The 26312-nt window shown below is 44.4% G+C and overlaps 1 protein-coding gene across 6 annotated transcripts in view; it reads left to right on the plus strand.

Moving 5' to 3' along the window:
- FHOD3 (formin homology 2 domain containing 3) overlaps nucleotides 1-26312 on the plus strand; it is a 1524242-nt gene that overhangs the window by 1436907 nt on the left and 61023 nt on the right. For all 6 annotated transcript variants that reach the window (XM_069620636.1, XM_069620637.1, XM_069620638.1 and 3 more), the window contains 2 exons: nucleotides 4030-4149; nucleotides 7898-8059. In XM_069620636.1, coding sequence (XP_069476737.1) covers nucleotides 4030-4149; nucleotides 7898-8059 — 282 coding nt within the window. The remainder of the gene's footprint in view (nucleotides 1-4029; nucleotides 4150-7897; nucleotides 8060-26312) is intronic.

Genomic DNA, 26312 nt, shown 5'->3' on the forward strand with positions numbered 1-26312 from the left:
TCATTGTGGGTTATGGGGTTGTTCCTTCTTCTTCCCAGGACTTATGAAGTTGTAGTCCTAGGAGGAAAGGAGAGTAATACTATCCAGCACTGTACACTACAAGCATGTGGGGGAAGAAAAGGTGTACTTAGATCATTCAACCAGGCACAAATAGAAGAGACGGAGATTGGGGCCCTCCCAACTCCCATACCCCACCTTTAGTGCAGAAATGGCTCTGGTACACATCTTGCCCCGGGTTGAGAGGGGTTCTGACATACAACCCCTCCCATATGATGTTAGTGGCATAGGGTAGTAAGTAGAAGGGCATTGCCGTCTGTGTTTTGTTGGGCATGGTTTCAACATGCCTTGGCTCACCTTGACAAAGTGAAAGGCTCACAAGCCTGCCGACTGCTGAGCCTAAGACAGGCTTTATGTCCTTAAGCACTTAGCACAGAAGCACAAGCCTAGATCTTGGTCAAGTAAAAAATCCTTGCGGTAACAATGACCTTAAATGCAGGAGGTGTTCATAATCGGGTTACGGGTGGAGGGTAATGTGCTTGTCGACGTAATCTTGTGGGGTGATTCTACCCCTCCTCTTGCTAGTGAGGTTGACTAAATTAATTGGGTAGAACAAAAATGTACTGCTTAAAAGAATTAGTTAATGGATGTTGCCATTTTGACATGAAATGAGCATTGATAAAAAGGCAGCTCACCCTGAGCTTGTGTTCCATCTGATCTGGAGGATGGTGCTTTTGGGTATCTATTGTGTGTTGGAGTTTATCCTGATAGAGGCTTTAAAGGTTCTGCTTAGGACTGTAATTATCTTCCTAGCGTGAATAGCTGGTCACTTGAGCGGTTTTCCTACAATTACCATTTTAATAAGTTAATGAATTACACCTAGCTCATAGCCTACAGAACTTAGTATCACTGGACACAAGTCCATCATGCTTCCTCTTCCCTACAGCATACGGCATGTTCTCCCCAAGCATACTTCTATTCATGTCCATCTCTTGGCGTGAACATTCTACTCAGCTGGCTTGGGAAACCCGTGCTCGCCCCCTTGAGATAGGGATTGGTTCTTAGAGACTAATCTGGTGAAAGCCTCCAGAATAGTAGGGCCTGCTAGAGATCATAAGGGTCTGATTAAAGGGTTTTATCATAGGTGTAATCACTGTAATTTTGATAAAGATGTGCACAGTGCATGAGAACAGAAAGATGAAGTAGAGTTGACTCCAGCAAGTGTTTGTTTTGGAAATGTAACAAGCTCTAACTCTAGCTCTTAAGGGGCGGGGAGGGGGGTTGAGGCCATCATAGTGGGCACTGACCTGTTAGCTAATGACTGTGTGAAGTTGAAAACACATGGAAACTATCTGGATGGTGGTGGATAGCCCAGTATTAATGAATGTGCTGTCATAGATCTGAATCGATGCATACATAGCCTGCCTTCATTTATTAAAGTTGTCTGTAAAAATGCCATAATATTTCACGTCCCTCCGGAGAAGGAGGAATGAAGGCGGCAGCTGCTAAAGGAAGACCCGCGCATACAGTCCGTGCTGCGCGTCCCTCCTCCCTCTACCGGTGCTGCATCTAAAAGTTATTTGTTCTTTAGTTTGTAAATCCCGATTATTTCGTTTCTCCACCTTGTCAGCCGGCTCTTACGTACTTATTTGCTATGGAGGATATAGGACATGAGGTTAACAGAGATCAGATTTGCTACAGTTGTCATAATCATATTGCGTAATCTTTGTGTATCCAGAGGCAAACAAAAGTAGAGCCGATGTCGGACCTTAACCCTTTGCGATTCCTGGTTTGGAAATACAAATGAATCCCGAATCTGTCTGAATTTGTTTGCCCATCTGGCCTGTTCAGGGTGAAACCCATCGGGTGTAGGTTGTCTCCTCCGGCGGCTCACTGTGTGCTGATTTTTACTTTTTTGTAAGCCTTTAAATTTTCCCCCAGAGTATCTCACGCTATCATTGTGTTAGTGGTCAAATTCTGTCTTGTTTCTAGGATACCCAAATGAAAAAGTACGACAAAAAAAAGAAACCTAATTTATCTCCTTGGAGATTATTTTCACCTTTTGTAAAGCGAATGAGTGCAGCCCTAATCCTGGCCCCAAATGTGACGAACGGAACAGTCCCTGTATCAACCCTTAATGGCAGGTTACAAGTATTGTAATAGCAAGTCCTAGTTATGGTTGGAAACGATGACTGCTGCTGCCGTAAAACAGTCTCCAGAAACACATACCTTGGCATACTTAGCCTTAAAGTGAAAAGAACGGCCTCCATCTTTGACACTCTCGAAGGGTGATGACACGGCATGGATTTTCCTTCCGTGCGTCACTGGTAACCGTACGGTCACGTGGACCCTTCGTAAGGAGAGGCGGGCGCCTTTGCCGCCATGCCACTTTGTGCCTGTCCTGCAGCCATATCTGCGTGCAGTACGTTTCGATGAGTCAGGCAAGTTCCTCTTGGCGCGCGCTAGAACGCGTTGCCTCATTTTGGCATTTTGAAGCGAGCGCAAATGGCCATAAAATAAAACAAAAACAAATTAACTTGTAAAACAAAAAAATGCTGGTTTGGGATAGCTTGAAATCACTTTAACGAGCAAATACCTCAGGACACGACATGGACTCTGTCACACAAACTAAACAAACAGCCTTGAACACAGGCGGGGAGGTGAGTTTGCTTCAATTTAGCGTTTTACATTTCCTAAGAGACTGGTGCAGATTTATGTGGCCCACTCGGTCAACCCAAAGGGCATGCGTGTGCTCTACCAAAAATAGCACACCTTGGAGGACATTATAGGGGTTCAAGTTAAAAGGTCAGGCTCTAAACAAAATACTTCATGCAGGGCACGTGTCTCCTCTTTAAACTGTCACTTTTAACGGCACGCCTGTGCTTAGGGGCTGTCACGCCTCCGGTAACTCTAGTCTGCTTTTTATTTCCGTAAACCAAGAGCTTTGTTTAGATTTTCCGAAGAAAGGGGCTTTTCAGATTGTGCAGCTCTTTCTGACCTCACTTTAAAGAGCTGTCACGTTATCCAGTTTCACTGATAAGTGAACAAAAAGCGAAGTTTCGGGTCACAGGTCAAATGCAATTTTTGGACTGTCTGTCTTGTTGGACAATGGGCCTCATTTCGACTTTGGAGGTAGCCTTGGCGGTATTAGCGCCATGGCTGCCTCCAAAATCGTGTCCGGGTTCCCTGAATGGGGAATTACCAGGCCATTCCGAGTTTGGAGTGCCCCGGTAATTCCTCCTTCAGGGAACCCGGGCCCGGTCCTTCCCCATTCCCATTGAGCCCATATAGGGCTCAATGGGAATGGGGAGGGAGCTAACAACGGGCCCACTCATAAAGGGCCCGTTGTTAGCTCCCTGGTTCCCTCGAGGAACCCGCTGTGGACGTCTGGATAAACCAGACGTCCACAGCGGGTCCCACGAGGGAACCTCGTAATAGTACAGAGTGGGTTTAACGGCGCCGGCACCATTACCAGCGCCGTTAAACTAATTCTGCACATCTCATAATGAGGCCCAATGAGTTTTAATTATGTTAGGCATCAATGTGGTCTAAAATGGCCTCCTTCGGTCTCGAGGATGGCCGCCGGCAACACATTGGGCCTCATTCTGAGTTTGGAGGTAACCACGCCGCTATTTGCGGCATGGCTGGCTCCAAACTCGTTCCGATTCCGCCCTGGTGAATGGAGTAATTACCGGTCCATTCCAAGGTTGGCAGGACCGGTAATTCCCCATTCACCAGAGCCCTTCCTCATTCCCATTTGAGCCCCCATAGGGGTACGGTACCGTTATTAGCACTTAAGTCCCTTTGCGGGTCCCGTCCTTAACGGCTGCTAAAAGCAGGCGTTAAGGAAGGACCCGCAAAGGGAACTCGTAGGTTGGTAAGGGTTTAACGGCACCGGTCTCGTTACCGGTGACCGTTAACCCTTACTGCCCTACTCGGAATGAGGCCCATTCTCTGCACGTTAGTGTTTAGTCGCATCTTTCCACTTTTTGATCTATTTCTCTCTATAATTTAACTCTGTGTGTCTTGCAGGAAGTTGCCGAACCACTTTTGGACCTGAAAGAAGGGATGGACCAGTTGGAGAGCAACAAGACCTTAGGCTACATCCTGTCCACGTTACTCGCCATTGGAAACTTTCTAAACGGAACTAACGTGAGTGCAAATTTCCGAATATCCTCTAAATTCAAATGAAAATAGAATTATGGGTGCTGCAAATATCTGTGTAAATACACAGAGAACGGAGATAACAGGGGTTGCCTGTATTATCTAATAATGTTTTCACTGGGACAAAAATGAAGCAGACTTGTTACTGTGTTTGCTCCGTAAAATTAAAACGAATACAGTGAACACGTTTCTCATTATGTTGTGCAACAAATATAATGCAAAAGGACTCTGATTCATTTTTGCACTATTGCAAACTTCTTTGCATTGTACACGTTGGGAAACAACCTGTTTGCTCTCTTCCGTATTACTGAAGCAGCAATACTGGTGATACGTGCATTTGCTCAATTTATGGGACTGGTGCAAAAGTTAGATAATCTGGCCGCTGCTGTATTGAAACATTCAATACATAAGGAGTTGTGGTGAGGTAATTTTACGCACACACATGAGTTTCCAGCCGAGACAAGATTCAACACAGCTCAATGCTATTTAAATCTGATGAAACCCCAGTGAATTAATTTGGCAATATGCCCCTCGACTGCGGGCCATTACCGCATAAGGTAATGCCCCTGGGACCCATAGTTACATGAAGACCCCACGGGCATTACCTTATGCGGTAATGGCCGGCAGTCGAGGGGCATATTGCCATTAGTACCCCCGCCCATTAGACCGGGGTACTAATGTTTTTTTTTTCCCCCGGCTGCAAGGTTCGTTGCGTTTCGCAGCCGGAAAAAAAAAGTAACAAAAGTTAAAAAAAATTGTTGCTGCGGACAGGAAATATTGTCCATTTTCTCTTTCCTTGGCAGCCATAGTAAACAAAGAAAATGGCCGCCATGGAAGGGTGGCCATTGAAGTACATTGAAAAAAAAGTAAACCAAAAAAGGGGGGCCATGGAACAGGGAGAAGGGACAATAGATAGTGCCTTCTCTCTTTCCATGGCGGCCAGTCGCGGGAAGAACACCAGGCCGCGCAGTGCTTTGAGCCTTCTGGGGCAGGTAAGGCCAGGTGAGGGACAATGAGCTTGTGTTTTACAAGCTCATTGTCCCTTGCCGGGTACTAATACAAGGTCACAAACTTTCCTAGTACACAATCATCAAAGACAATGCGGGCTTTAAAGGGAACCTGTGCTTATGTTTTGGACCCATTTCTCGCTCTATTTGCTGGGCCACATTTCTGATTTACATCAGTGTGGTATTCGAAAGAGAAAAGGAGTGTCACAGGGGAAACCAGACCGACCCCTTCAGAGTAATTAAAGGAAATGTCTCTTCTACTCTCTCGCAAAATCTCTCTCACTTTTTTTCCTCTTTCTTGCTCTCTCTCTTTCTCTCTGAAGCAATAATCCTCTCAGATGCTCGTTAGGCTTTCCTCTCTATGCATTGTTTATGCACCCTTCTAAGCACTACATGTACATCGTAAAAATCTTGAAATTAAAATTTCGAAAGATATGTATATTTTGAGTAGTGTCATACAAGGCACTTTAGGGTATTCATCATGGCCAGAGAGGGAACATGTACTGGGAGCATTGGCTGGTGGCAAACTGGTATCCAACTAAGCAACGTTTGAACAGGTTTGCAGCTCCACAATAACGGGGTTGCCTTTCCTGCACACCAAGTGCAAAGATTGTAAGGGTAAAATGAAGGTACATTCTCGAAATATAAAATCGAAACAAATTAAAAATGTTCAGAAAGGTGAATGAAAAATCGAAATAACATAGAATTTCGAATTTTAATATTTATAATAAAGAAGCAAGCATACTTTTAAAATAATCATCCAGTGGCTGCATGAAGGGCGAAGGGTGGCGAGATAGCCAGGAGCATTATTGTTGGGTAGTTATTAGGTAATGGTAAAGTATTTATGGTGGTTAACATTCCATTTTAGAAGAAATTGGTTTTAAAAAGGTAAAGGTAAGCAAGGTAGGTATTAGTTGGGCCATTATGTGCCTCCAAAAAATTACATGATCGTTTACTAACGATTCCGTAAACACTTCAATTGAATATCATTTATTGTATTTTACTTCGAATGCACAATATGGCAACATTCGATATTTTCAAGCAACATTTACACAGTCTACCTTTTTACATAGAAGATCTTTTCGTAGAACTCAACGCACTACTATCAAGGAGGCAACCCTTAGAAGTTGTTCCTTGGTTTGAAATAACCTGTCCACTCACTATCTCTCCTTCACCTTTGGGGGAGTGGAGTCATGTGTATTTCAAAGGGCGAACATTCTTTGCATCTTTTAAACACATTTGAACATATGTAATGTGTACATGTCCATAGTAACAAATCACATAAAAGCATATTAGGGGAAAAACACATATCAAAAGTATTATCGACTGTGTAGCTCAAAAATAGGCACCTTCCTTATGTTCTTCCAGCAACAGAACGCCAAATGTGGCATTTGACTGCTCATGTTCAGATTTAGGTTACACTAGAAAAAATGTCCTCCTCATCCCTCCTTTCCATTGGGCTTGCAAAACCATGCAACCATTGTGTATCCCCAGGACAGCTGATTGTGTTGACTTCAAATACGTATGTAAGCCAGAATCAACATTACATTGTAAACAAACTAGGTGTGGGGGCCTCATTACGACCCTGGCGGTAAGGGGTTAACGCCAGCTGCGCCGACCCCTTACCGCCAACTACGAGGTCCCTTAGCGCCATGGCGCTTTTAACACCTGCTTTTAGCAGGTGTTAAAATCCATGGCGCTAAGGGACCATGGAGTTAATTACGCCACCGTAATTTACGGTGGCGTAATTAACGCCTTCCCCACTCCCATTATGCCCTATGGGGCAAAAATGGGAATGGGGAAGGGTAAATGGGGATTGGGGACTTACCGCCCCGCCGACCTCGGAATGGGGCGGTAAGTCCGCCAACCACCATGGCGTAAACGTAGTTTACGCCATGGTGGTAAAGTCACGGCCCAGGCGGTAACTTACCGCCTGGGTCGTAATGAGGCCCTGGGTGTCCCCTGAGGGGCACAGGTATTTTAAATAGTACTATTATAGATAGGTGCTATGTAAATCCAGGGGAGAATAAAGTGTTGCTAGGTCCAAAGTCAGCATTAAGAAGAGGTTTACCATAAAACGTCAACATCTCAGCGTCAAATTCTTATCGTTTGTATTGATGTAATCTAAAGAACAACTTCCAAAAAAGGCAACCTCTTTTTTTAATGTACTTATAACCCAATATTTATTCTTTCCCTTTCTTTACGTTTTCCTTCGTTAGCTTTCATTTTTGGGTGTACTTACCAAATGTATTTCTCACCCATGTCCTTTTACTTAACATATTTCTTTTAGTCTAACTGTTAGACTGTCGAGCACGTTATCAAGGTAACTACTGACAGTGCCCATTTTATGCTGTCTCTTTTTTGTGTTGCGTTTTGTACCTGCTATCAAATATTGCTCAAACATTTTAGAAATCAGGATTACTCATCTCTACTGTCATTCAGGCCGAATTCAGGGAAGACAAGACTGGGTGGTCGTCGGCAGTTAAGTACAGGTGTTATTGAAAGGAGCATCCATACTGGTGTGTCATTTTGACTCTGTTCCCGCTGATATTTGCCACGTATTCTAAAGTATCCTTGAACAATTGTGCCAAACCAAAGCCCTCTTTTCGAAAGCAGTGGTTTTCTTGAGCGCTGCTTGAAAGTGTTCAGGGTGCACTTCGTTCTTCTGTGAGCAGGATGTGATGTGAGCAGAGTGTAACACATGTTTGTCTGTCATCTCTGTGAGCCAGGCCAAAGCTTTTGAGTTGAGCTACCTCGAGAAGGTTCCGGAAGTGAAGGACACAGTACATAAGCAGTCCCTGCTGCACCATGTCTCCACAATGGTGGTGGAGAAGTATCCAGACAGCACAGACCTCTATTCGGAAATCGGGGCCATTACTCGCTCAGCCAAGGTAGGTCTGTTAGCAAAGAGAAAGTGTGTGTCTTGTGCACTGCAGTGTTGAGCTCCGGAACATACACATGACCCAACTAAGCATTGATTTTTCCAAGTACTCTAGAATGATCAAATGACCACTAGCTTTCTTTGTTCCTTCATGCATAAAAGTGGGAGCATTTGTTTCTTGTTTTCACTTAAGTTATTATACATGACAGTGGACTTCGTATGTAATATGTGCATGAATTGCTCTGTTTCACAAGTCGAAGGTTGGATTGATTCTTTAGGAGTGCCATGCAAGTCCATTGACTTTATAATAAATAGTGTGATTTGCATATCTATTACCTTTCTTGTCAAGATACGTTCAGCATGTGATTTACTGTTTTCCCTGCTCATCTTGGATTTTCGAACCTCAAAACTTTGATGCAATTACATTTTTATGTTCGAGTTTGAATAATGCATTGCTAAGATTTGCTCTGAATCGACAGCTGTGTTTTCCAAGTTGCCTCCAAAGTCGACGTTTTCCATATACACATAATCCATTCATGCACACGAGGTGGGAATGCACTCTTCATCCATAAACGTTGAGTAAATTGCCTTCTCATCTTCAGGATAAATAGATTTGCTTCCAGGGAACAAGAGATCTTATTGAATGTATTGTCAAAAATGACACCTTTATCAACCAAGGGCAGTGGCGGGCACAGCGAATGCATTGGAAACGGTCCTCATTTGTGCGGCACCAGAAACAGAACAAGTGGACTTTACAAAATCTTGAATGGCTTGATATATTTGTAGTGTAGATATATAGAGGGATTTGTCAAATATCACTCATTAATCAGAGCCAGCCTCTTGCAGGTGCCTGCACATTTCCACCCCCTTCCTCGGAATTCCTTTGAAAGGGTCCCCTTAATCTTTCCTTTCATCAAGCAGACATATAGGGGGTTATTAATAGTAGTAGGTTATCTGCAAAGCCAATCATGCTAGAAAACTGGCCATGATCAACCAGAAGCAGCTGGAGGACCTTCGTTGAAGCACAACTTGGAGCCAGAAACCTGTTCCCAACGTAATACATGGCATCTTATATCCGTAGATGGTTAGATCACTGTTGCCAGGACAACACCATAATGTACGTAACAACATCATAATATACGTACAGTATCCTAATGTAGCCAGCCTTCCTCTGTGGAAAGGTTCAGTTAAGTGTTGGAACCGCTATTAGATTTATCTTCAGAAGTCCTTCCAGGTGAGACATGCATTAAAGGGTTTATGGGGCCCAAGTGGCACCCAACTTTAGCATGGTGGCAAGGAGATCGCTCTCAGTGCTTTCAGGCACCAAATGTGTTTGGATTCAATTATTTAATGGAACATTTCTCATTTGGATTCAGGGAACGCTGGTATTCAGAAGCATTCCTTGTCTTTCCTTTCGGAAGTTGATGTGGGGGTGATCATAGGCTTTTTCACTCCTTTCCGTTGGTTAACCTTTATTGCTTGAACTGGAAATCACATGTATGTATCCTATTATGATCTTGGCTCAGTTCGGGTTGCATGATTTCATTTTACATACATGTAGGCATTGGTGTTGAGGGGCCATTCTCTATTCTCAGACACATTTTGAACCAATTGTGAAAAGACAAGCAGGGACAATATGAACAAACCGCAAAGTGTTGTCATTCATAATAGTAATAATGAGATTTAAAGTCTAGTTAATTTTAGAGGTGCCTGGAAATCTCCAGTAGGGGATCAGTATGTGGTGTTAAAAAAAAGTATCACAAGTTATGATTTGTTACATTTTGACTCATGCTTGAAGTTAAAAGAATGCAACTGGCAGGTTAATATAGCAGCACTGCGATGCTGCATTCAACAGGGCGTTCTACAGTTCAGTTGCCCATACGCTCTTATCTTCCTCCTCCACTGCCTACGCTGTCCATAAAGGGCCCAAGCTGCCTGTCCGTTTCCCATAATGGCTGTGTAGGCTTCACCATGCGTGCACTGCACAAGACACATTCTTAGAACCCGAGTTTAAAGGCGCGCTTTGCCTCCTGCTGTTAAACTCAGCGCCTCTCGCAGAGATCGGATCATGTCCTGCGGGTGCTCAGGGATGCTGCAGCCCTGTTACTGCTCAGCACAGTGTCTTGAGAAATGGGGATTCTTACGAGACAGCAGTGAACTTTCTCAAGCAGCGCACTTCTAAAAAAGGAAGCCAAGATGTCCCATTTGCAAGCGAATGAATCACTGCTGTGTCAGTTCTTTCCTCTGCGTGTAGTCTATCTCATTATCTCATTGTTTCTTTTACTGCGAGCAGGCATATCCATCCCTCGTTACTTACTTTGCTATCCAGGCGATGCACAGTCCATCCGAGCCAGGGAATTCCTTCGCTAAAGGTCACCTCTGGGACTCCTATGCAAATGGCAGTGACTAGAAATGGGACGAGGTTTACAGATTGCTGTGCATTTATTTTCCCGGACCGAAACGTTGCACCTGGCGCAAGTGCGATTGCAACTGGGGCAAAACTTTCAGTTTTGCACCCGGGAAAACGGCTACGACTAAGGCAAGCAAACATTGCCCTTGTTGCAAAAATGCAGTTAAAGGAAATGCTGTTTCGAATAGGACACTTTTTCCCATGCCGGTGCTAATTGCACCCGCACAGCTGCAAAGATTCTGTAATTCCACCACTATTCAATGCATTTTTGCACCGGGGCAAGCGCCTAGGATTAGGTCAAATTTAGCCCTGGTGCAAAGAATGTTTTATTGCAGGAGGCCAATTTTGCCCTCGTGCCAATTGCACTTGCACCAGTGGAAACTTTCTGAAATACCTCCTTTATCTCCCTTTGAAATATGCCGGACATCACCTTAGCGCATTCAGGTAAATCAGGGGGTGTTTATGCACATTTTAAAAATGAGCATAAACACACTTGGACACATTGAGCACACTTTAAAATGCACAGAAAACAAAGCCATTTTCCTTATAATGCACCTATACAGCACATGGTGTTTCAAGGCGCAACAAGACAGAAGGGGGGGGGCTGATGAAAAAGATCAAAAACAGTCCTACTAGGCTTTGTGGCATTTGGATCGGGCAAGTGCAGAAAACAAGAAGTTCAGGGGAGTGGGGAGAAGTGCCGGTCAAAACAGAATGAGCTTATGCTAAGGAGGGAAAGGAAGTGCAGGTCGGAGCGCAAAGCACGCAAGTGCTGCGGGGGAGAGGGGATGGGGCCCCTGGGCTAGGCGAGTGCTAAGAGGAGGCCAGGTGGGACAGTGGCAGGAGAATGCGGAGATTGCAGGGGAATGAAGGGCCACCTGCTAAGTGGGAGGAATGGGCTGGGTGGGCTCAATGGGGGTGCAGGCCTAGCCAGGCTAATAACAGGTGCAAGGGAATGCGCTTAAAAAGACTGAGTCATTCTGCATCCTGTCATGCATTCGTCTTTTACAGAGTAGCAGCAGCGGTATGAACTGCTGTTGTCCCACTATTATTTTGGTCCCTCAAACAGGGATATAAATGCTTTCTTTTATTTTGCATTTCACAGTTGCAAGCTACTGGCCTGGGCATACAGGTATACATTACTGCTCTAAGATGTCAGAGCTGCTGTTCTTTATATAATAAGGAGCCAATAATCTGCAAGAAGCGTGGATCAGGTAACAGCAGCTTACATTAGGGTGCCAAAGTGACACATATCAATGGCTGCAGGACCTAACATGATACTATCCCATTAATATGGATGCCATCTGCCTGCGATTTCCAACCTAAGAATAGAAAGAACATTCGTATCTTCTAACAATGTTAACCAGTATTGGCCCATTTTATAGTATTTCACACAATCCTTAGTCTGTTTTTTACTCCATTAATTTTCTGTGGCTTAAGACAAGGCCTTGGGCTGCTCATTTTTGCCCTATCCATTGTAACAGGATTAATATTGTAAAGCTAAAGTTTGTCAAACAGAGTGAATGAATCAAATCTTGGCAATCACGCCTTCCGAATGGATTTGCAAGGGTGCAGCAACCGTAACAGGTAGCAGAGCATTAGTCACTTCTCAGTGTGCCTCATTGACCAACATTTCGCCGCTTGATCCAAGTCTTGCTCAAGACTACTAAATCTGGCTTCTCTTAGGGAGCGGTCTAGGCTCGTTTGTTACACTGACATTTCTCGGAATTCCCGCTCAGTCAGATCCCAGTGCAGGGAAAAGAATTTCAAGTTATATTTCAAAACTTATGTCTGTAATAATGTGGAACTGAACCGTCTGGCCTAGAAGATAAACAAATCGAGCTGTCTCGTGCTTCACCTTGAAACGGATCTGTTATGTGCATGGAGCGGAAGGCAGAATTTTATTTCTAAGAAACCGGAGTGAGAGTCTGGTGCACTCTAGACCATTTACAATACTGTGTTCAATTTACCTGAGGATTGATTCACTCAACATTGTGATCAAATATATTGGTGTATAATGTGATTACTACCAGACAATTCAAGTGGAAATCCAGGCGATACCTGTTTGATAGAATGAAATGGTTTTCCACTGCAGAATACCTCTGCTAGCATCTGTTTCAGGAAGCTCTGTCTATGATCACAAAGGGCAGTTTCTGGTGTTAATTTTACAATGCTAAAAATGTATGGTACTATGTGCCATGACGATATTCAAAAGGAAAAAACCCAAACCAAGTCATCAAGACAACAAACTCTCTCCAACTGATCATAAACAATTAATCATAAAACATTTTTCTAAATACAAGCAAGGATAAAATCCACATTATACAAAACTTAATTTCGATACTTTAATGTGATAGGTATACACAAATATGCAACATTAAGATTTAATGCATAATACACATTCATACAATATAGAAAAGAGAGAATCAGAAAGGCACTCACGCATGGCACCCTAGACCATACATATCCCTAAACAGTAATTAAATCTAAAAGGCCTTAGGGTCTCAGCACAGTTAGATATTAGTAGCAAGTCTGTGTTAAAAATAGCCCAACATGTTTCTGTCCTAATGGTGTGAAATAAATACAGGACATTCCTCGGGGGCAAACGTAATGAGGGAGGGCCTGTGTTCTTTCCAAATTCAGATGAAGTGACAAAAACCTCATTAACTATAAACAGAAAAAGAGAGGGGGAGAGAGAAAGAGAGAGAGAGAGAGAGAGAGAGAGAGAAATACTGTCTTAAATTAAAAATTCATAAAATTCTCATTTAATTGTTATTCTTATACTTGGGGGGTTGCACCATTCTACAACAAATGTGTATAGGTACCTGACAATTTGTCCATGGTACAGATCATTTCACCACAACTCTTCACTTTAAGTGTGGAGATTTCATCAATAAGTGCCACAACAATTGCCCATTCTTCAATCCAAAACAATGACACAGGGAATGTTTTACTAAAATGTAAATAGTCATACAAATTCTAACTTCTTCAAAAAGGTTAGTATGTGCAATCTGTGATCTGAAAGAATGTAAACATTGAAAGGGAAATGTACACAGTGTAAAATCTGAGAGGGCATCTTGATGGATGCACTTCCATTGCTGAGAAACATCACCCACAGTGTAGATCTAAGTATAAACACATAGGAAATCATGATCAACCAAGGCCCTTTAAAAATCATCCCCAATATACTGAAAAGGGGTAATTCAATGTATTAGGAAAGATCAACATCCCCACTTGCCTGCTGCTCAGAGTCAAGAGATTCAACAATCTTGCACGTTCCATCTGTCGCAAAGTCTGCGAACGGACTAAAAAAACATGGCCGGTCCATTATGTGCAGACCACAACATGCTGACGTCATCACAATGAAACACAATGACGTCACTCACTACAGCCGCTGTCCCACAGGCCCCAAACTCCTTCAACAATGGGCTACAAATGTTTAGATGAACCGCACGGCTGGTGCACCTGTGGAACAAAGTTATGTTTACCAACACTGCTACCAAACCCACTACCAAATCCTCAATAGAATGTAATGCGCCAACATAAAATAGAACTAGTGTGGACATCAGTGCATGACCACTGTGATGTCAGTAACCTATTGTTTGTCTCCCTGACCTTTGCTAGTCCATTTGGAAAGTTAAATAATTCAGGCTTTTAAAGAAAGGCCTGATTTCATTGGTTCTTCAATTGCTGTCTTTGCAAAACATCGTCAAAGTGGCATTTCATATGCCATTACTTGTCAAGCACTATAGTTTTAAATCTAAGCATGGCTAATTGTAATTTGCGTTCTTATATAGCACTCTATGTTGGATTTCTCCAGCTTCGAAGTACTGTACTAATAAGCGGTTTGCTCAAAGGGTCATTCAATTTGCGCCAGCTCTAATGTTTTAAATAATTACTACAAATCGCAAGGGTGATATAGCCTCTTTAATTCAATTGTTGTTTGCCATATTGTTGTTCCATTCTAGTTCAATATTAATCATGATGTTGGTTTTCCCATATCATTGTTGATGCAAGTCTTATTGTGTATCATTAGTTTCATCACATTTACTCCATTTTGATAGCTGGATAATTATATCCAATACATTAATAGTAATTGTATCCAATAAACTCCCGTATGATAGATAGCTAGTGCAGGTCTTAACATTCATTTTCATTACATTCAAAGTGGTGCAAGTCTTGAAGTGTTATTGATCTTAACGTCAGCATGTGTTTTTTCGCCATTGTATCTCCAGTGGGTCCTCAGGAGGTTTATATTGCTCTCTGTTTTAAAGTGTCCTTGTTGTTTGGGGTCTGGTAAGTCATTTTGTTTAAATTGTCGACTCTTCAGTGTAACTCCTTCTTATTGGGAATTATGTGGGTACTAGTTGATGTTTCTGGATTCAACTGTCCTCGAGTTAGAACGCCGATCCGCCTAAGACATAGAGGTTGACGAATGGCTGCACTTTAAGCCACTGTCCTCACAAGTCTTGCTGTTGCCCTGTTTACAGCTACTCAATGTATCGACCTTAGCAGAGTGAAGGATTGAATCAGTCTTTTTGTAGGATTGAAATGAGTGAAGTACAGACTTGCCGCATGTGAAAGGCCACCTTCAGAGCTAACCACCCGGGTTACCCGGTGTCTTTAGGGCAAAACATATAATGCTAATTTGCAAAATGTGTTCTGAATTTTCATTAAGTGTTAAAAATGGAAGCAAACTTCAAGAAAACTCTTGAGTACACACAGGTACTTTATCGCATCAGTAATGATGCGTCTGTATGTACTTGAGACGCAAATTCATTCATAATTTACGTGTCTTTGTATGTCTGTGTCTATTCAAGATAATATTTTTGTGTACGCACAGTATTATAGTTAAATTAAAATCTCTGTTTTAACTAGACACATGTGAACTTTAAAATGTACCGTACCTCACACACGAAGCCGGACATTCTGGCACATCCAATTTGGCGTCGCCCATTTCATTGTGGCATCTTCGGCGAGCTCCCATTCAGGCGCGGCCTGTTGTCCACAGCCAGCAGAGCCCAGAGAGCTGTGCGTGCAGGGATTGCACTGAAAACAGTAATATCCCAGCGCAAAAACCTATCCAGGCCGGGAAGTTACTGTATGTTTAAATATATTGTCATCCTAGGAACAAATAAATGCACTGCTTTGGATGTCATGTATTTAAGCCAAACACTAATCGCTCAGTACATGTGACTGTTTACAGCTCTAACATACTGAGCATGAATGGGTGCAATGCCGAAGGCACCGCACTGAAACGGCCGGCGCCAAATCGGCTGCGCCAAAACACGACATACCACCTCACACCATAAGCAGTAGTCAGAAAGCTTTATTGGACAGTACAGTCTATGTAGTAATGCTGCCACCACACATTCATATCCTAATGTGAAATTAACAGTGTCCCTATTCTATATAGCTAGCCCGCAAGTAGTACCTGGCGACGGTCAGTCAGAATGTTACAAACAATCTGATTGGCCCTTGCCCGTACATAATCCCTCAAAGCTTTAGCTTCTTTCACATCCCCGGCGGGGAGATAGGGGGTGGTGGCAGCACCTCAGCCAATGAGGAGGCTCGAACAGGGTAATTCCTGCTCCGAGCCTCCGCAGGGCTTCAGCCTGCCACCCAGGGACGTCTTTATGGGAGGTCAAAGGGGGCACTTGCCCCGGGCCCCCACCTTGGAAGTGGGCCCCACAAGGCTGCCTGAGCTAAAGAAGGCAGGTTCCATTCTTCACCAAACATGAATGGCACACACCAGGATATTTTATGGCATGCTGCTGAGGCTAAACCTATTCCCTGCTCGTTGTTGACACATTTATATCGCTGGTAGGCACCATATCAAGCTATGCGTATGTTTAGTGATCGCAATGAGGTGAGTGCAACCAGATATTTGGATCTTTTAATACCTTTGGTTTGGTGGAGGTGGGGCCACCAAAGTTGTCTGTGCCTCAGGCCCGAGATGTGTTTAAGATGACCCTGCTGGCATCCTCCCCCGCCGGGGATTCAGGTAAGTGTTTTCCACACTGCCACCCCCAAACAATCCCCTCCCTGCCCTCCCAAACCCACTTACCTTCTTTTTCTTCCGTTTTCGAGAGCGAACGCGCTGGGAACACTTATGTTCCGTTTTCCCTTCCCCGGCAGACATTTTTTTAAACATTTGTTTTTCTTTTTCTGTTACGAAACTCTGCAGCGTTTTGGACCAGAAAAAGAATGCTATTGGTACCCCGGTCTTGCAGGCCAGGGTACTAAAAGTAATAAGCCTCTCGCTGTGGGGCCATTACCGAGTCAGGTAATGGCCCGGGCCTTCCTTAAGCCCTGCGGCTCAGGGGTTATTGATTAAATATAAGTTTAGCCCTAAAACACAACAAAGTAGAAGTCGAATTGTGATTTCATGGATAGCATATAGCAGAATAAGGAAAGGGAGGGAATTGCTGATGTAGACCCAGGGACTCAACAGTAGCACGAGGAAGGACAGGCCCTGTGAACTCAAAGTGGCAGCAAAGCTGCAGAACTACCAAAAAAACTCATGAAGACTGGGCTTGTCTTTCTCTCCCCAACCTGCATCCCCTGCATATAACCCTCTGTATCCCCTCCCTCCATACCCTTCCAAGTGTGCTCTTTATGGTCTATTCATGCAATGTGATATGTTATTGTGCCATATTACCGTAACCCCTAGTTGTACAGCACGCCAGTGGCAGCGCTTCACTATATAAAACCCATTACCTGCAGGCACGTTTAGCGCTGATGTACCGTCCCTTCATTGGAGAGATTATGCTTTGCGGCAGTTGTAGGGAATCCAGCGCTGGATCATTTTAGGTATACATATATTATTTTGCCTTTTAAATGTAATACCGCTCCTGGGGTGATTTATTATGTTTTGAGTGCAATACTGAAACTGTTGTACACTTTGTCTTTTGCGCTAAACTCTAATACTGACTGGGTCTATTTAACAGAATGGACACATATTAACTTCAGTATGAATTACTGGCACCCGAGGGAGTGGTGTCTTCCAATCAGGAGGCTCGTAATTGTGGTCTAAACAGACGGTCGACTCCTGCCAGCAGCGCCACTTCCCCTAGCCATCATTTGTTCCACAGATCTGCCTGGGCCTGTTTTGGCGCCCCCCCCCCACACCCCTCGGCAATAGACACCCCATAGCTCGGCATATTCCACCACTTGCCCCGATCCCCAAGGAAAATGATAAAGGGGCACTGTCCCATTATTATTTGCCAGTTTATTTTTTGGTTTAGTCGTTTTTATGTGATGGGGAAACAGTGTCCACAAGTCACACCAAAGCCAGTTTCCCATAACAAAAATTAAAACAAAGTACTAACATCTGGGTCGATAGCCTGGGGTTCTAATAGCGTCAAGGACCTTACTTCGCTCGGCCAAACGGGTCTTTCCCACCAAAGCCCTCTGCTGCAGGAGGTCTTTAACGCCAAAAGATTTGTGTCAATGTGTATATATATGCAAGCTCATTGATAACTGAGATGTCTGAAGGTCAAATATGCCTTGGGTTTAAACTATGACTATTTGTATCAATCAACTGTCTTTGGTGCTGCTTATGACATTGCGGAGGGTCCTTAAAATGTGCCGCCATGATGTGTACACTGCATATCTTGCCTGGTGTATGCTTGCAGTAGGGTGGCCGATGCAGTATTCCTGTAGATAACATATGCTGCGGGTGCATGGGTCATAATGCGTGTAGTGTGAGAATATGATTAAACCTATGCGCACTGCCCTCACACGATTATTTACATGGAATAGTCAAGGATTTCATGATAAAAGTATAGTGTGTGTGAAGTGGTAAAAATGGGATTTAAAAAGATATTGCATTTTCAAAGCCTGAGATTTAAATATTTTGGCTTTCTGCTTTTTAACCATGCGCATACAAGCTTCCCTCTATATTTGACTTGACCAAGCATAGAGAGAGGTGACTCATTCCATCTGAGTTTTTGAATATTTTTGTTTTGATTTATTTCAGGGATAAGGCATTCAAATGTTTAATTTCATATCATGGTAAAAAAGTGGCTATTTGAACTGGTGGTGTCCTCTTCACCTCAGACACACTTTCAACAAAAACAACATGGTCACACTCCCTATGAAATATTAGGTTTACATGTGCAGCCAAGTCCACAACCTCCCAGTACAAGCAATCTGAAAAGCGTTACTTCTCACAGCCATGTTCCGCTCTACTTGCAAAGAAGACCGCGTCTGGGCCTTAGTGCCACGGCCCGGACGTCTGCAATAGTTCATTCTCCAGCATCCTGAAAGGAGCCTGGCTTGACATTTACATATTCCAGTGCAGCAACGTTAGGCATCTCTGGCAGCCATGTTGCAGTTTCCTATTAGCTATGAAGAAGTCAGAGATAAAGAAATAGGCTTTGATGAAATGTTGAAAAACTCCCTTGATCCTTCGGCATGGAAGTATACTCTTTCTATTTATCCATCCATATATCTAGCTATGTTAATGTTAATGTTAAAGGACATTTGTACCGCGCACTACCACCACCGGAGTGGTCCCCTGGTGCTCTGGCGGCTCTGAAAGAGGAGGGGAGGTTGAGTTAGTGGGAGGAAGCAGGAAAAGTGCAGGAGAGCAGTGATGTGCTGTTGGTGGCCTCAGCCCAGTGGGTCCATTGGCTGGGCCTGGGGTGTTTTCGGCCAGTAGTCGTTGTGTACTGTTGTGCAAGACTATGTGTGTTTTTGTTTTGTTGTTGCGATGTAGTGAGGTTTGTGCGGTTTGTTGTGCTGTAGATTTTGGTTGTGTTTGGTTTGGAGTTTGAGAGGTGTATGCAGAAAGGAAAATTGTTAGTAGGGTTGGTTATTTTGCATCTCTTTCCTAAATTGAGGCGCTCGGCTTGCGTAGTCTCCCCTGATGCGGCTCTGTCCTGATCTGGGTCCGACTGGCATATAAGGTTCCTTCTCCTCTGGCCCCCACCTCTAACATGCTCTCTCATAGCTCCCCTTATCCTCCCTTCATACTCCCGTGGCCAGTGCACCTGCCAATGTCAGCCTCTCAGGTAATGTGGTGATTGCCAATATCTCGACAACTCCACATCACTGTGGTGCCTGGCGGTAACCAAGGGGCGGGCGAAAGTGTTGGTGGGATTGTCTGGGTAGTTGACTCAGTTTCCGTGCATGCCGCCTGTGTTCCAGTCTATCCGGTGTCACCGTCCAGGTGCCGTGGGAGTTACCCTATCGGGTCGGGGATGTCTATGTCCTTTCCGGTTTAGTCATCCTTTTTCCGGTTATGGTTTCCAGATTTAGTCTGTGGTGTTGAAGAGCCAGGTTTTTAGTGATTTCCTGAATTTTAGGTGATCTTCAGTGTTTCTTATTTCTTTTGGGATGTTGTTCCAGGTTTTTGCGGCTAATTGGTAGAAGGAGGTGCCTCCAAGTTTTTTCTTAAGGTATGGTTTGCGTTCCAGGTGGATTTCGTTGCTTGATCGGAGGGGTCTCGTTGGTTTGTAGACTGTTATTTTCTTTTGTAGGAATTTGGCTCCTTGTCCGCTGATTGCTCTGTGCGTTATGCACATTGTTTTGAAGGTGATGCAGTGTTTTACTGGGAGCCAGTGTAGTGTTTTTAGGGCTGGAGTGATGTGGTCTCTTCTGGATAGTTTGAGGAGTAGTCTTGCTGCTGCATTTTGGATCCGTTGCAGTTTCTTCAGGAGGTATTATGATATTCCGGGTAAAGGCTGTTTGCATAGTCGATTTTTGACATGATTAGGGCGACGATAGTGAGTGTTTTGTGCATGAAGTAGAGGAAAGGTAGAATTCTTCTTGCTGTGTGGAGGAGGAAAAAGCATTTCTTCACTGTTGCATTTATTTGTGGTTCCAGGGTTAGGGTATTGTCCATTAGGACTCCCAGATTTTTTACTACCTTTGATGGTGTTGGTGCGTTTCCCGTTTCGTAGTCCATGGGATGGTAGTTTCGTTCTCATGGTCTTTGGATACGATCATGATTTCTGTCTTTTCTGGGTTGATTTTCAGGTTGTCGGCGTCCATCTAGTTGAAGACTTCTTTTAGTCAGTCGGTTAGGGCTGAGTGGTCGGCATCAGTGTCTTTGATTTTGTAGATGATCTGAATGTCATCTGCGTAGTTGTAACATGTAATGTTGTATTTTTTAAAGATTCTGATGACCGGAGTCTGATAGATGTTGAAATATAGTGGAGATAGAGAGGATCCTTGTGGCACTCCACAGTCATTAACTCGTGGAGTGGATTTGAAAGGTTTTATTCATACGGTTTCTGTTCTGTCTGCTAGGAATGATTTGGTCCAGCGTAGTGCTGTGTCTGTTATGCCTATGTCTTCTAGTCTTTTGGTCAGGGTGTCATGGCTAACTGTGTCAAAGGCTGCGGAGAGGACGAGCAGAATAAGGGCTGAGGTAGTGTTCGAGTATGCGTTAGTTTTGAGGTCATCCCAGATGGATAGTAGTGCTGTTTCTGTTCCTCCTGCTGGTCTGAAACAGATTTGAGCTTGGTCCAGCAGGTGGTGTTCTTGGGTTAGTTTATATACGTAGGTTTCTAGAAGTTTTGCTGGATAGGGGATGTTAGAGATCGGCCTGTAGTTGGAAAGGTCATCTACGTCACCACTTGTGTTTTTCAAGAGTGGCTTGATGTATGCTGATTTGAAGATCTTTGGTACAGTCCCTGTTGATAGTTATAGATTTAGAAGGTTTCTGAAGTGTTCTGCTGGCGATCCTTGCGCGAGGATTGATTTGCAGATGTCTGGGGGACAGTGGTCCATGGGTGATCCCGCTTTCTTGCTTCGTTTAACCAGCATTGCGAATGCCTCTGCTGATATTTCAGGAAAGCTTTGGAGTTAGTGCTGTGGTTCTGTGTTTAGTTAGTTGGGTTGTGTGTTGTGGTTGGTTGGTCGCTTTTGTATGGTTTGTCGGATGTCATTGATTTTTTTTTAAGTGGTCTGCCAGGTCGTTGCATAGTTTTTATGATGGGGTTGGGGTGTTATTGCAGCCTGGTGGGTTTCTCATTTCTTCAATGATGCTAAACATTTCTTTTTGTGTGTTGGTGGCATTGTTGATTCTGTCATCGTAATGTCTTCTCTTTGCCTTTTGAATTTCCTTCTTGTATGCGGGTTGTATTCTTTCCTCCATTCCAATTCCATCTTTTTGTTTTCCTTTTTCATGTCGTTTAATAGTGGGGTGAACCATTTTGCCATTAGTCTTTCTTTTATGGGGTGAACGGTTTTTCTGGGGGGATCTTGTCTATTGTATCCGCGATCCTTTTGTGCAGTATCTCTGCTTTCCGGTCTAGGTCCGCTAGCTCCAGTTCTGTAGTTGAGGGTTTCATTAATTCCAGTTGTTCGAATAGGTTGCCTTCTTTGACATGTTTCCAGTTTGTTTTGGTGGTGGTTGTGAGTTTTCGGATGTTGGATGTAGGCTTGGGTAGGCAGAGTGATCACGGATGGTATGATGAGATGGTGCTCCACAGTATTTGTGTCGGAGGTGCCGTGGTGATGAGTTTTTCTTTGGCGAAAATTGCATCTAGGGTGTGTCCTGCCGAGTGTGTTGCTCCTTTGACTACTTGTCATAGTTTCATGGTGCTGAGTTGTTCAATTAGTGAGTTTTGGGAGTTGGCATGGCTGTCTTCAAACAAGATGTTGAAGTGCCCCGGGATGATTAGGTGTTCGTGGTTGATGGCTAAGTTGGTGATTGCTTCTATGAAGTTATCGACAAATGTTGCATCATATGTTGGTGGTCTGTATACCAGGATGAATGTGATGTTGGTTTTTGGGCTGGCTGTTAGGTGTATCACCATGGTTTCGCAGTTGAGGATGTTGAGTGGTTCGTCAGTTTTTATTTCCAGGTGTTCTTTTGATGCTATAGCGATGCCTCCTCCTTTTTTGTTTTTTCTATTTATCTGTAGGCATTTGAAATCAGTCGGAAGGCAGCTCTGGAGTGTGATTTTGTAGTTGTCGTCCAGCCACGTTTCCGTTATGAACATGATGTCTATGCCGTTGTCGTCGAGTAGGTCGAAGATCTGTGCTGACTGTTTTGACATGGATCTTGCGTTTATTGGATTGCAGTGAAGTTTGGAGTTGTTGTTTGGTTTGGGCTTTGTCGAGGTCGCCTTCTGTTCTGTGTTCAGGTTTCCTTCCTGGTCGGTCACTTGTTGGGCTGTGCGATTCGGGGTGTCAGCGTCTTCGAAGAGTTCTTCTAGGTTTTGCTTTGGGTTTTTTGTGTTTTCATCGCATTCGTCTTCCGGGAGTTGTGGTTGTTGATTGGAAGTTCCTCTTGCTTTGTTGATGTAGGGTGTTATTGTGTTGGTCGTCTGTTTGTTGTTTGTGTTGATCATCCTTCTACTTGCTTGTGTTAGGTTGTTTGATGTTGCTGCTTCTAATATTGGGTCGGATTGCCGTGGTGGCCAGTTGTCTGCGATGTATGGAGTTAGGTAGAGGGATTTTTCTCTTCTCTCAGAGTTGCTTCGGTTTGTGTTCGTGTCTGTGGGGGCCCAGTCTCCAGTTGTTGTTCTAAGTTGCTGTTCTGGAGTGTTTGTTCTTTCATCGCTTCGTCTTTTCCTTGGAATGGGTCGTTTGCGCAGCATTGTAAGATTGAGAGTTGTTTAGTCTTTGTTTGGTTACGTCTAGTTGGTCCTGCTTTGGTCTGGTTGTCTTGTGGTCTTGTGGTGTAGTAGCGGGTCAGGGGGTGTCCGCTACTAGTTTGGGCTCCGTTTGTAGCTGGTATTCCGGTTGGAGTTGGCGACTCGTTCAGTCGCTGTCCTAGGAGGAGAAGGGGGGGGTAAGGGTTATTAAGTTGGGTGTTATCGGTGGCTCTCTTTACTGTCCGTCTCCCTGAGCGCGGTTCACTGTGGTGAGCAGGCTGTGTGGGTTGGGAGTGGTATCTGCTGGTTGGAGGGTGGCTTGGACGGGCACAGCTTGGACTTTCACCTTGTGATGCGAGAGGCCTTAGTTAGAGTGACCCCCCCACCGTAATTCACTGATGACTTGAGAGTTAACTAAATTTGCTAGTAAGCTAGATTTGAGATACCTGTATAGTGGGAGAGAGGCCTATCAATGTGATTTGGAGATCCTCAGTGCAATTTGGGCACAGAGGCCCTGCTAAGTTTTAGACACCTGTATAGTGGGAGAGAGGCCTATCAATGCAGTTTGGAGAACAGACAATGCAATTTGGGCACAGAGGCCCTGCTAAATTTGAGACACCTGTATAGAAGGAGAGGGGCCTATCAATGCAGTTTGGAGATCAGACAATGCACTTTGGGCACAGAGGCCCTGCTAATTTTGAGACACCTGTATAGTGGGAGAGAGGCCTATCAATGCAGTATGGAGAGCAGACAATGCAATTTGGGCACCGGGGCCCTGCTATCAATGCAGTTCGGAGAGCAGACAATGCAATTTGGGCACAGAGGCCCTGCTAAGTTTGAGACATCTGTATAGTGGGAGAAAGGCCTATCAATGCAGTTTGGATAGCAGACAATGCAATTTGGGCACAGAGGCCCTGCTAAGTTTGGACACCTGTATAGTGGGAGTGAGGCCTTTCAATGCAGTTTGGAGAGAAGACAATGCAATTTGGGTACAGAGGCCCTGCTATCAATGCAGTTTGGAGAGCAGACAATGCAATTCGGGCACAGAGGCCCTGCTATCAATGCAGTTTGGAGAGCAGACAATGCAATTTGGGCACAGAGGCCCTGCTATCAATGCAGTTCGGAGAGCAGACAATGCAATTTGGGAACAGAGGCCCTGCTAAGTTTGGACACCTGTATAGTGGGAGAGAGGCCTATCAATGCAGTTTGGAGAGCAGACAATGCAATTTGGGCACAGGGGCCCTGCTATCAATGCAGTTTGGAGAGCAGACAATGCAATTTGGGCACAGGGGCCCTGCTAAGTTTGAGACACCTTTATAGTGGGAGAAAGGCTTTCAGTGCAGTTTGGAGAGCAGACAATGCAATTTGGGCACTGAGGCCCTGCTAAATTTGAGACACCTGTATAGTGGGAGTGAGGCCTTTCAATGCAGTTTGGAGAGAAGACAATGCAATTTTGGCACCGAGGCTCTGCTATCAATGCAGTTTGGAGAGCAGACAATGCAATTCGGGCACAGAGGCCCTGCTATCAATGCAGTTTGGAGAACAGACAATGCAATTTGGGCACAGAAGCCCTGCTAAGTTTGAGACACCTCTATAGTGGGAGAAAGGCCTATAAATGCAGTTTGGAGAGCAGACAATGCAATTTGGGCACAGAGGCCCTGCTATCAATGCAGTTTGGGGTGACGGGGGGTGATCACATTGGTAAACATTGGTTTAGCCTAGTGGCCAGGTATCTAGGGTAGAACTGTACCTCTCCACAACCCAAGCCACCCTACCTTACTGGTCCTTGTAGTTGCTGGCCTTTGGCCTTGGGGCCCTTAGCCGCAAGGCTGCACGGGCAGAGGGCTGCCCTGGGAGGACCAGTGATGAAGAGTGGGTGGACCAATGAGAGCAGGCCTGGGCGGGTCGGGAGGCGGGAGGGATCGGAGGATGGAGGACGGTGCGGGAAGGGGAAGAGGGGGCTAGAGGGGAGCTGCAAGGGCCTAGGGCCCGCTTGGATGGGCTAATGGGTGCTTTTGGAGGGGGGAGCTGGGCCAGGCAAAACTATTCACTCACCTGGCGTCCTCGGTCGATCTACCTGTTTATCTGCCTATCTAGAGATATAAGCACTTCCTTGAAAGTGAAGAAATAGGTCCTATGTACACTATGCAAGGAAACATCATGGCCTTTCCTTTATAGCACCTTTGTTGGAATGCTGTATTCATTTCTTCTGAGATTTATATTACATTTTACGGAAAAGAAAGTAAAGTTCTATAAAGAAATAAGGACCTGAAGCAATTGCGGCTACTCCAAGAGTGATCAGCGAGGGAAATCCCTACAGTGGGTTTACGCCATCTGATCATCATGTCACATGTTCGCTGCAATCACTATGCCCATTTCAATTGCGCAAATGGTTGCTTTCACATGCTCAGCGTGATGCACAGCGTAATTTGGTCACACAGATCCAAGCACTTGAGAAGGACGGTGCAGAGCTATGTGCTGCACCACATCTCAAGAGCCGTAACGGATTACAAATCCCGGTGCCCAGTGACAAGGGAATACCTTGAGTTCCACATTGAAACTGAACTGAAATTCCATAAGGATCTGCAGATCACTGTCTTCTGGCAACCCTTACTAGCATCAGGTGCAGTCCTTTACGCTGCTCTAGATTCTCCTCTGGTAGCCAGGTGCACTGGGGGCACCTGTGACTGAAACATCAAAGTACAGTTACATTGCACTCACACTGACATCAGGTTCACCAGTGGACCAATATTGTATCCCCTCCACCAACCCTGAATGACCTTCTACATTGGACATGGATGTTACCCTTGTGTTTAGCTGAAAAACGTACCCTGACCATCTCGTCTCGCTTATCTCTCCACAGCCTTTTCCCTTTATTTACGAACCCTAGCGCGCCGAGGCAGCTATCCCAGCAACATGTTCTGGCTTACCTCTGAGTGGATATAGCACACATTTGTATGGATATTTTGGGTCAGAGTTTTTTTTTTAAATCTTAAAATATTTTTAATTTAAAAGAAACTTACATGCAGTGGTGTTGAGGATGACAACACGCTCTTACAGTCTTAAAGCTTTAGTTAGCTAGGCCAACATTCCTTAGTGGAATGCCACCAGATACTCTACCAGAGTTCCCAGAAGCTTATGTCTTGGTAAATACTAAGATCAGGTCTTGACATTCTAGATGACTGCAGTATTTGTAAATGGGCTTAATCTAACTTGACAAGTGTGGCTGTGACATCAATCTTTTTTTATTTAAGGGAAAGACACCAAGGTGTGACGGCTAGCTGGCATCACTGTTTGTA

The sequence above is a fragment of the Ambystoma mexicanum genome, chromosome 5q, assembly GCF_040938575.1.
Source record: "Ambystoma mexicanum isolate Mex_15411 chromosome 5q, UKY_AmexF1_1, whole genome shotgun sequence".
NCBI lineage: Eukaryota > Metazoa > Chordata > Amphibia > Caudata > Ambystomatidae > Ambystoma > Ambystoma mexicanum.